At 38.7% G+C, this 12,090-nt stretch overlaps 1 protein-coding gene across 1 annotated transcript; it reads left to right on the top strand.

Annotated features, from left to right (window-relative positions):
- The first annotated feature begins 2,898 nt into the window (after positions 1–2,898).
- ccm2 (CCM2 scaffold protein) lies at positions 2,899–9,056 on the top strand. The gene is made up of 10 exons (XM_037685139.1): positions 2,899–2,910; positions 3,505–3,681; positions 4,830–4,913; positions 5,011–5,194; positions 6,124–6,260; positions 6,632–6,767; positions 6,963–7,020; positions 7,116–7,242; positions 7,330–7,468; positions 8,711–9,056. Exons 1-10 carry the CDS (start codon positions 2,899–2,901, stop codon positions 9,013–9,015), a joined length of 1,359 nt encoding a protein of 452 aa, XP_037541067.1. The 3' UTR covers positions 9,016–9,056.
- Positions 9,057–12,090: the final 3,034 nt, after the last annotated feature.

Here is a 12,090-nt window from a genome sequence, read left to right as displayed (position 1 = left end):
AATTAAGCCTTGAATTTGAAACAGAACAGTCACAAAAAATATTTTGCTAGCCTGAAAGCGTTGTGACAAGCACATTTTTTCCAGTGGTGAAAAGCAACTTATATAAAGTGTTAATTTAAAACTATATTACTTTCATTAACCTTTTTGCTATACTTATTTGCTCACAAGTGGTAGTTTGATCTTGTTGTGGCTGCAAATGAACAAACAAAAACTGTTCCTAAATGATGCATATACCAGATATGGTTAAATGATATTATAGTTTGAGCTTTAATAAAGTTTATTTTGAAAGGATGCACCCACCTCGCTGAAAGCAGTTCCTGTTTGTGCCACAAGGTGCTGATAGTGGACCACAATTGGCCCAGGTGATTTTATATTCCCTGTGTAGAAAGATCAGGTCAATTCATTGGGTATCTATAAATACACTTTTATTTTAACAGCTAATTTCTATTAAATAAGTCTTCTCCGTCTTGTTGGGAAACCTGTGGCATTGTATCATATGTCTTAGATCTTTTAGCGTACCGTTTGGCATTCGTTTAGCGTATATCTTAGTGCATATCTTAGATCCTTGTTTGCCGTTTCTTTTTATTCATTCAACTTTTATTTATACAGGTTAATCCCATTGAGCCTCAGGGACTCGTTTACAAGCGAGACTTGATTTTTAACAAAGAGTGATGACAACAATTGACAATCGTAAACGATGCATACAATTTAAAAAATATATATTATTATTATATTAAATATATATATATATATATTTTTAATACTTTGTATTTTGATATTTTTGGGTGTAACTGGGACCCCGAGTGCATAATTTCGTTCCACCTCATGTACCACATGTGATGCGAAATGATGACAATAAAATTGACTTGAACTTGAAAATGATTGTGGCTTTTAGAAGCATCTTGACCAAGAGGTGACTTTCATTGATGATTTGATTGATATATCCTTGAGGCCTGAGGCAGAATGCAATACAAGAAAATGTTTGTCTCGTTTTTATTTTTGTTTTACTGTTCCAGTATTATCGCACATTAGTAAAAGTTTTATTACTTTTTTTTTTTTCATTTTGAAAATGGAAGTTTTTATTTATTGTTTTTCTTGATGAGGCATTACAAAGACTCAATATAGTTGTTTATTTTTTATTTTATTTTTTACAACCAGGAAGTAAGTCCCTTTTATATTTTTCACTTGGGTCTGTTTTCAGACGCGCCTGTCTCACATTTCACAGGCTGGGACTGTAAAATGTTAATGCATGTGCCTCTCGGATCGTACTGTTAAATAATGCAGTGACCTTACGGTTTGTTGTGTCGTCTGAAGTTTGATCTAATGTCAGCATATCAGGCACAAACCAAACTATAGGTCAGTGGGTCCAATGTGAGACCCCTGTTCGCTTACGAGTTGCAACAACTGCTCTTTCTGTTAAAATGACAACATTCAGGCATTGACTCGTTTTTTTTTTTTTTAACTTTTTCATCAATGTTCCAGTTCAGCCCATTAGAAAAGTGTTGTTGTTTTTTTTTTTTATCACCTGAGGCTGATTATATTTTGCCCGTGCATCTGTTACCAAAATATCTTCTGAACCACTCGATACATTTTAATCAATTTTCCAGAAAGTAATCAGTGGCTGTACATCGACGACCCTTTTCCTTTTGGCCCATTTTGAGGTGGTCACCTGCTGACCTTAGAAATCACCAAAAATGCTCATATTTGTCAGATTTGTAAATATAGATCCAAAACTTTAGTGTAGCTGTAGTTGAGAAACCCTTCCCAACACACATAATACAATATATTTGCTAAAAGTGTGGTATTAATTGTTAGTCTACCCTGTTTGTTAGCAAAATATCTCATGAACCACAGGACAAATTTTAACAAAACTCAAATCATTGTATGTTTATCTACAACTGATTAACTTTTGGGGGATCTAATTCAAGATGACTGCAACACAAATGACTATGACTCCGGCAGTTCTATAGACACTGTGCTAAGATTTGATGTAGCTCAGTGTTGTTCATAATACTCCGACAGCAAGATCCCACAATTTTACATAAAGTTGTCTATTTCAGTATTTGGCCAAAACGTCTGTAATTTTGTTATTTCTCAATGTTGGGTGATTTTATTTTAAAACTCTAGTATGAAAGCAACTAAGCAATGAGCATTCCTTCATGGAGTTGTAGGCCTTTATTACATTTATTATTTGGGAACACGTTTTATTAGATTTATCAGAGCATTGAAGGATAAGGCCAACTTCAAGACTTCTGTGCTTTAATCTGTTCAGGTGGTTTACACAGAGGTCCATCAGGGCGGCATTTTAAAAAGTACTGTACTTTTGATCTACATCGACTTGTCTACACTTTTGACTTTGTTGAATCTGCAGGGTAAACACGGTTTCAGATGTGACGGGTGTGGTTAGCGCAGCAGAATGTACACAGTCTTTTGTTTTCGTGGTTTTAGCTGTAATGTCTACACTCTTGAGTTACAAAGTCCTGACAAGGAGAGAGATGGAAATACGGAATCGATGTTGGGCAACGAAAGTTGTGGGTTTCACACCTGCAGTTTTTATGTCCATCATCTGCATCTTCCAACTAATTTTCAAAACAGTGTGAAATGTCTGCTGAAGAAAAAAAAAAGCGTTGCATTACTTAAACGAACGTGTCATCACAGGAAGTTGTGGTTTGTTCCTTTCCTGTTCTTGTGCCTGAATATAAAGTAAGAAAACACTTCCCTTATGAGGGTGGGTGGGGGTGTCACACCCCGCACATGTAAAGCTTGGGGTTTGCTCCTCGGTGTCAGTTGGCAGCCGTCGGTGTGCGCGAGCAGAGGCAGCAGGTGATAGTGTAGCTGGCATCCGTAGCCACGCCGTCAGGTTGCTGTTGTCTAAAAGGACGAGCTGCTCAAGGGTTCATGGAGAGCGAGGTATGCTTTAAAAAACCTTCAAAAATCACAAATGGATGCTTTTGTTTATGCCTAGAGTACTATTTTACTCTATTTAAAAGCTACGGTTTGTTAAAACTGATAAAAGCTAGCAAATAAATAAATTACAAATGAAAGGTTTTAAATTTAAAAAAAATAATGAGGTGAGTTTTTTTAGAAAATTAAAAAGTGACTCCTGTTTTTTTTTTTATTTTTTTTTTTATCAAAATGCAGCAGTCACACTAGCCGAACTTTTGTTGATATTTGAGCAGCACAAATTGAGTAACACTGTGGGCTGGACTTCAGCTGCTACCAGCGCTGTGAGGGGGAAACGGGCTCAGCAGAACTAACGGAGCACGAAGCCGTCAACACGTTAATTTAACTGCTGCATTTGTTGCCAAACTTATAAAACCAAATTGTATGTGTTGTGGATATACATACGCCATTTCTGTATGACGGTGCAGAACATTTTAAATAGCTTTTAGTTTGTGGTATGATCATTTGTGTGTCTCTGCAGACCGGAGAAGTGAGCATAGCTATAAATGCCCAAGTTCCCTTTGCCTTTTCACATGATCCTTCACTGTATGTTTTCAATAGCCTGGGATCGTGTCTCCGTTCAAGCGAGTCTTCCTGAAAGGAGAAAAGGGAAGGGACAAGAAGGCCCAGGAGAAGTCCACAGAGCGCAGAGCCCTCCACACCTTCTCACTGTCTCAGCCTGACCACGGCATTGACCCCGACATCTTGCTTAACGACTATATTGAGAAGGAAGTCAAAGTAAGTGTTACTAGCAGAGAGGGAAACAAATTCCTGGTATCACATTATAAACAATTAACATTCTAAAAAGACGATGTTTGGTGATAGTTGATTATTTTGCTTAGGGATGCACGATATTATCGGCATGGTATCGGTATCAGTATCGGCCGATATTAGCGATAAAATTAAATATTGGACATCGGCCATTCCATCAAAATAATTCACCGATATAAAAGGTGCTGGGTTTTTTAAAAATGCGTTATATATTTATATAGTGTTACATCATTTTCAGCCCCATTTTTGGCATCTGTATTTGATAGCAGGCCAAATTGGCAAAGACCATGCAAAATAACTGGTCTCTCTTGTAAATGAGTCTTCGAGGCTCAATGGGAACTAACCTGTATAAATAAAGATTGAATGGAAAAGAATAATGTAGTATTTTAACTCCACAACAGAGAAAGCTCTGTAGTGTCTGTAATTAGGACTAGCAAAAAAAAAATGTTGGTATTGATATCAGTTATCGGCCAAATAAGTTTTAACATATCGGCCAAAAATCCAACATCGTGCATCCTTAATTTTGCTTCTAAATACAAGAAAGATCCTTCACTCTGTCCTTGAGCAGATAGTGACTTCAGTAAATGTCTCATTTTGTTCAACTAACATTCAAATCTGCAGTATTTAAAGTCAGACAAAGGAGAGAATTGTTAGGTTGTGCAGCAACATTTTTTATTACTGTTGGTAAAAAAAAAAAAAAATCAGCTTACAACCTTTTTTTTTTTTTTAACCATTTTGACCTTTGGTGTCCTCAAGCTGTTTCTGTGAGTAGCAAGTCGGCCATCTGACTTAAGACGTTTGATTGTTATACGTGATGATCGTTTTGGGCTCATGAGTCCTTTTGCATGTGTAAAAGCCTGCTTCTGAGATTCCAACAGGAAGTTGCTTTGAAACGCAGCAATGAAGGCTACTTATGGGACAGATCTGGTTATCATGCCGCAGACTGATGAAGTCTTCTGGATGGAAGACGAAACGTTTCTCCCTTAAAGAAACTGCTCCAGATGACATGATTTAACCTTTTTTGTTATTAATGTTGGTAAAGCTTTGTTGCTGTGTAAATTTCAGTGCAACGTTTTGTCCTAATCTAAAATGTGTACCCGTGTTGCCTCTTTCAGTACTTGGGGCAGCTGACATCAGTTCCAGGATACTTGAATCCATCAAGCAGGACAGAAGTCCTGCAGCTTATTGACAACGCAAGGGTACGTATGATCTGGGAGTTTATCTGAACTCTTTATTACTACACGGCTGATATCTCGTTGGCAAGACATTATTTTTCTTGCTTCCTTGTTGTTCCAGAAGTCCCATCAGTTGGCTGGCCAGCTGACGTCGGAGCAGGATGCAGTGGTAAGCCTGTCTGCATACAACATCAAGCTCGTTTGGCGAGACGGAGAGGACATCATCCTGAGAGTGCCAATTCATGATATAGCTGCTGTCTCATACATCAGGGATGACTCTGTTCACCTTGTGGTCATAAAAACAGGTAAAAGAAAGCTTGTACATGTTTTGACATTTTTTATTTTCTGGTCACACATGAATTTAAAACTTTCTGGTAATTCAGTTAGCATACCCAGTTCTAAAAAAAACAAAGTAATTTAAACCACAAGTTAAATTACTAATAGTAAGATATACTGATGCTTACTACATAATCCAGGTAAAAAAAAAAAAAACTCTAACAAAGTAAAGTCAGGTCCTTTGGATGGGTGAAGAGTGAAGGAAGCCATCTTTGTGAAGAGAAACCGTCCATCATTAAATGAGCGGCGACCTCCGTGTCCATTTGTCACCCGTGCTGTTATTGCTAGTATCACTCAGCCCTAACCGTAAGATTCTTCCAGGATTAGTCTTTTTCTCTCACTCACTTCAAGGGAAATAATTATAGAGTGAAATAATTCAATATAACATTAAAATGCAGAAAAACACGAGACTTTTTTATGTATCAGTAACCTCTTTTACTTTGCAAAAAGAGTAGAAAATTACAATTATTTTGGTGTATACTTATCAGCCATTCGTTTTAAAATGATAAGCCAAAGTGGGGATTTACTTGATTCTGTCAATGTTTTTTTTTTTTTGTAATTATAGTCTTACCTTTGTCAAGTCCAAGTTTGTCTCTACAGCACATTTAGAAATGACCTTAGTTGACAACATTTTGGACAAATCATACATATTTATAGTCAGTATCATTTTTCTGCATCGTTAAATGGATCATACTTCATGGTTAAATTAAAAGTGTGAAGATGGAGACCCTTTAAGCCAAACAGGACCTCAGTGTTGAGAACGGATGTCTGAAGAAAGAACTACAAAACTGTGCCTAACTGTGCTTACTATGTCCAAGTAAATCAAATAGTTTGAGTTTTTGTATCTCATATATTTTAGTGCTGAGGGGACAAGTTCACCGTCTTTTTGCTCTTTCAGCCCAGGAATCAGGAGGCTCTCCCTGTCCCAGCTCATGTCCCGATCTAAACAAATCGCAGACTCTGAGCTCCCTGTCGGAGAGTGGAGCTGTGCTCGTGGAGGTCTGCTGTCTGCTTGTCCTGGCTGTTGACAATAAGGTAATAATTTTACTATAAGTAGGGCTTCATCTGCTAACAGCAGTCATGATTGGAGGAGTTACAATTGATTTGTAAAAGCTAAACTTAGGCTCCGATCCACCTGCAGTGGTGTTCTGTCAAACTGTGACCAGAAAAAAAAATCAGTGAGATCAAGTGAGTCCAACGGTTGCTGCTCTTTTGAGACAGTGTAGGAAAAAGAAACTCTCTTAAGGCAAATCACCTTAAAAACCTCAGATAAAAAGAGCAGAGTTTAACTAACTGAGATACACTCATCAGGCTTTCTGAGGCCTGATTTAAAAAATAAATAAAAACAAAACCTGTGAAGTTAACATGATAAAAATGCTTTAACTGTTAACATCTTTATCTTACAGGCTGCAGCAGAGGAGTTGTGCATTTTGCTCAGCCAGGTGTTTCAGATAGTTTACACAGAATCAACCATTGACTTCCTAGACCGAGCCATTTTTGATGGAGCTACAACGCCTACCAGACATCTTTCTCTGTACAGCGGTAAGGAGACATGCAGTTAGACCACAAGACAAACATTAGACTTTCTGTGGGTTAATTAAAAAATGCACTACTGTACTAAAGGCAGTCCGTGCCACATTTTGTAATATTTTGCATCCATGGCGTCAGAATTCCTTGTAATCGTTGAAAGCGGTCACTGACGTGGTCAAATTGTAATGTTTCTGGTCAATTTTCAAGATGACTCTTCAAGCAAAGTAGACGTCAAAGAGGCTTTTGAAGGAGAAGTCGGCACGTTGTAAGTCCAACATGATTAGATTAGAGATGTTTATAGAATTACTAAAATTAGTTTAGCGTTACTTGTTGCTTACAAAGGATGCTTTTTTTTTAAAGTCCTTTCAAGACACCAGAAGAGAACTCTTCATCTGCCTCCAGCCCTACACTTCCTCAGACAAAGACGGCGATTGAAGGCGAGCTCAGTACCACGGCCGCAGAGCTGCTGCAGGACTACATGACAACAGTACATCGTCTTCTCTGCGCTTTTATGTTTGAGTTAATACGCTTAATACACTTTCTTAATACCCTTGTTTTTGTCTCCCCTACTTAGCTGCGGACGAAGCTGTCATCCCAGGAGATCCAGCAGTTTGCCACTCTGCTCCACGAGTACAGAAACGGTGCCTCCATTCATGAGTTCTGCATTAATCTGCGGCAGCTCTATGGGGACAGCAGGAAATTCCTCCTACTCGGTACAGCTCGTGCATTTTCTCAAGTAAACTGCGATCGACCTCACCATCGCAACTAAATGTGCAGTCAATCAAATGGCAGTCTCTCTTGACCCCACCAATGATCATTTTATCAAATATACTCACTCTATCAGGCGCTGTTCCACATGAGATGTCTTAAATAACTAAACTGTAAACTTTATAGCTGTGTTTTAGCTGTCCGCGTGTAATTCTTTGGGAGGTTTATTTATTTTAAACTCTCCTAATTGAATATTTAAAAATTTTACACTAGTGCAGATTTATGCGTTGTAAGGTTGATATAAACATTTATACAGTAATTCAGATATGATTTTTTAAGTATTACTTTTATGTGTTGCTATAAAGACCATAATACTGTCTAATTATTTTCAGATCATATCACAGTCCTTTTTGACATCTGATGACGTCAATCTGATATTGGTTTTTAAAAACCTTGCTTAGATTGTAATCTCCTCATATCACCATTTATTTGTAAAGCACGTTACATGCAAGGGTGTGAAGCTCAAACTGCTTTATGCCAGATAAAAATAAAGCATAAAAGAAAAGTGATAAATACACATACAAGATTATTTAAAACAGCAGTAAGTTTTTAAAGGATTAAACGATGTTGAAGGGACTGTAGGAATTGAAAGTGTTTATTTTTAATGAGGTAGGAATAAAACTACATGAATCTTAACTTTTAACATCTAAAAATTGTTAAAACTGAGGCACTAAAAAGTCCACACAAAAAAATAGATGCAAGTTAAGTTACTGCTATTATCCAAAAAATATACATATAGTTCTGATTCAGTAAATATAATTCAGTTAAAGAGTGAAACTAAAAGTATGATAAACGTAAGAGATTACATTAAAGAAAGTGTCACTAAACTTGAGTGAACAATTTTACTTAAAGCCAGATTAAACAGGTATGTCTTGAGTTTGCTTTACATCAGCGCTCTCTGTTGAATTCAGGGATCCGGAGGATTCATAAGGTAAAAACAAGTCTGATAAATAGGCGGGGGGTCTGAGACCATAAACCACCTTATAAAGCATCAAAAGAACCCAAAGTTGACTCTAAAATACACAGATAGACAATGCAGGGACTTGAACATGGTGTTATGTGATTGTTACATTACAGAGCAAAGAAAATGGACTTACAAGGAGGTTCACCTCTTGCAGCAAATTACATCAGTTACCAAATACTCATCAGTGTTGTTTACTTCTAAGAGTTGTTCCTTGTCCCGGCAGGTCTTCGTCCCTTCATCCCGGAGAAAGACAGCCAGCACTTTGAAAACTTCCTCGAAACCATCGGAGTGAAGGATGGCCGAGGCATCATCACGGACAGCTTCGGCCGATGCAAGCGCACGCCCAGCTCCGCCTCCGATTCCACCACCAACGGCAACGGGGCAGCAAGAGGAAGCGGCGACAGCACGGCCTCGGACGAGGGCCAGGACGCCTCCGAAGGCGACGAGTGGGACCGTATGATCACCGACATCAGCAACGACATCGAAGCGCTGGGCTGCAGCATGGACCAGGAAGCAGTGACTCCCTGACACGTGGACGTGGTGGCACGAACTCACGCAGGAGACATGAGCTAAGCAGATCAGGTAAAGGTGGTCCACAGCACCAACCAAAGATCTGCTGGATTGTATTTTCCTCTAATTGTCAAGAGGACGCTTCGTATTCCCTTTACAGTCGAGGAAAGCCCGTTTGTTGCTATTGAGTCAACAGATGCACTTAAGCAGAAAAGATAGTTGACACGTAGTTTGTCGGCTTGTTTAACATTTCAGATGGATTCCTAGCCCCTGATTTATTTTAAATTTTTACAATAGTTTTATACTCTTTTATTGGCAGCATCTGCCAGTGCTATGTGTAATGTAGCGAAGGTGTCCAGTCGGTGCGGCAGAGCTCTGGAGAACCTGTCAGTGGGCTCTACGTTTTCAAAGACCGAGATTTGTCCTTTTGTTTAAGTTCGTCGGCTTCCCACCTGGAAAACTTGTATTTTATACCACGTTGCTGTGAAAATGTAACAGTTTGCTTGTGTGTGATTTTCTTCCTCGGTAAGAGACTTGTGTTCTGCTTTATCTTCATTTTGTTAATCAGTGTTTATATTTTTTTTGCTTTGTTCAAATTGACCTGGAGAATGCTGTGCAAAGAAAGTTGTGTTGATTGCTAACAGCTGAGCGTGGGACTGTTTGACAGCTCCAGTTCATGGATGATGGCTGATGCTCCATTACTTTAGTATTTTTGCTCAACATCATTCAGGTCGTTTCGTTGTGCCTTGTTGCCAACTGTCTGACGCAGACAGCTCATCAGAAACTAACTACAATGGAGCAAATTGTGGTTATTAAATAACAGAATATTTACACAAACTGTATGTTCGTATTGCAAAACTTGCACGCTTTGAGGTTGTATAAAACCTTTAACTGTCAGCACACCTGGCTGCTGTGTCGTCGTGTACGAGCTCGCTGTTCGAGGTGGAAATAACATTTAGTTTGACTTTCAAACATCAAAATCCTCCCTCAAAGGGTGATTGTTGGATCTAATTATGATCTTCTCATCATTTGCTTGGATGCACCTAAGCTGCTGTGGAACTTCAGCTTCATCAAAGCGACCGTGCCAGATGCTGCTGAGTGCCTCCAGAATTGAGGATTAAGTTTTGAGAGTCTCGGGGACGGGAAATTGGCAGGGCAGCTGTAGTTAGTCGCATTCCTTTCTCAGCACGACTCTCACTATATTCTTTTAATTACTTCCAAGTTTTTAGTATGTGTAATGCTATCTGAGCGTGACTCATATTGTTTAAAAAAAAAAAAAAAGTAATGATGTACAAGCTGACGAACTTGTCTTTAAAAACAAACAAACGGGGAATCCAAGCATTTTTGTGACCACCTGTGACGAGTTGCTTCAGGAGGATTTTAACTGTCCAGATGCTCCAAACTGAAAAATCCTGATGGGTCTTCAAGAGTCTCATCTTCATTCTAAATGTAGGCAGCAGTTAGTTGGCATGGTCTTATTTATAAAGATTTTGCCTGTTAAATATGCAACAATGATAGTTTTCCTGTCATCCTGCATGAGGAAAACATAAAAAAAAAGGTGGATTAACGCTTGGAAAGATGACTTATCCTGTACTAGTTATTTCAATCTTAAGTGGAACAAGTTCTAATGCTCGGATCAGACGTGTGAATAGTCGAAGCAGAAGCAACTTTTCGGACTTTCTTAGCTGAAATCAAATCTGTTGTGTGTCCTGAGCACAATCACGCGTGGATCTTCAGAGCTGAGACGCACCGACCTGCCATGTTCAACTCGTTTCATCATCCGTCTGTTCCAAGATGCTCAGTTTGCCTCCAACTCTCCAAGTAACCTCAAAATCCTAATATTTCTATATTAAATTGGATAGAAACTTCATTTTTTATGCTCCATTTTTGAACATCGGTTAAGTCGGATATCTCAGCATCTATTTGTTGAGCATTAAATCTCGGAAAAAAGATTTGAATGCCAGGCTTGTAAAGACTAAAGCTGTAAGATTCTACTTTTTATCTGAGCATATTAAAACATTTACCAGCTCATAAAGGTGCCCACTAGGGTGTCTTATGCAAAAAATAGACTATTTGATCTATAAAAACTACATTTAGGTAAAATTAAAACACAGTTTCTGTTTTCTCATTTAGCCTGTGGGAAATATATGGCAGGACTTAAACACTTAAATTCATTCAGAGGAGTTAAGGGCGACTTATAGCAAAAAATTATAAATAATGAACCTCTCCAAATTTTCTTCCACCTGCTACAACTCACAATGCTAAAAGTAGCAAAGGTCATAGCACCCATCTTCTAAATGAGCTGACTGATTTGATTTATGAATGGCCACTATGATGTAATGTGGATAACATGAGGAAATTAAAAACCAAGAGGAAAACACTAATGTGGATATTAATACAGTAGTCACACATTTACTTAATAAAAACTTACTAACATCTGTACTCAGCTTTGGAAATAACAAATGATCCAAAGACAATCAAAGCAGTCGATAATCCCTCGGTTATAAAACGGTACTTTAGTATTTTTCCTCGCACTAAGCCCTCATCATCTTCAGTCCATATTTGAGACGAGACGTGCCAACACCCGCCTACACTGAAGGCTCGGTGCGAGTCTGAGAGGCCATCTGGGATTCTCGCCAGTCTCACCCTGCGGTTCACCTGGTGTTCCTGTCAGCTGCTCGCTCTCTGCGGCGTCACATCTGTTGCATCATGACTGCAGCTCCTGGTGGATTCATTCCTCTTTATCTACAAGATGTGGCGTTCTCTGATCCACAATGAAGATCACTGGGAGATCTTTTCCAACTGTCATCTGAAATGTGCGACCTACTTTTTCAAAGCACACACAGTAGTTGCTCTTTGTGCTTCAGATGCATCTGATTTTCTGCTTGTCGTGTAGACAGTGTTGGGTTTTATGCCGTCATTTTGTCATGCAAATGAGCTAGGGATGGAATTATAACAAGGCAGCTGCTGGGCGAGCCCGAAATCCAATCAGTGAAGGAGAAAGACATTCTCTTGATCTTATCAAGTTTTGAAAGAGCAACTACAAGCAAAGGTGTTTCGATTAGAAAAAAATAAAACGTCTTGTGTTTCGTT

Source organism: Nematolebias whitei, chromosome 12, assembly GCF_014905685.2.
Source record: "Nematolebias whitei isolate Nwh7 chromosome 12, NemWhi1, whole genome shotgun sequence".
Classification (NCBI taxonomy): Eukaryota; Metazoa; Chordata; class Actinopteri; order Cyprinodontiformes; family Rivulidae; genus Nematolebias; species Nematolebias whitei.
Note: the sequence above shows the minus strand (reverse complement) of the source record. Positions and strands in the feature narration are given on the sequence as shown.

Excerpts from the sequence above, each read along its gene's own strand:
- ccm2 (XM_037685139.1), top strand. Across the intron at positions 5,195-6,123 it reads CCTTGTGGTCATAAAAACAG|CCCAGGAATCAGGAGGCTCT; the intron begins GTAAAAGAAAGC and ends TTGCTCTTTCAG. Across the intron at positions 7,243-7,329 it reads TGCAGGACTACATGACAACA|CTGCGGACGAAGCTGTCATC; the intron begins GTACATCGTCTT and ends TCCCCTACTTAG.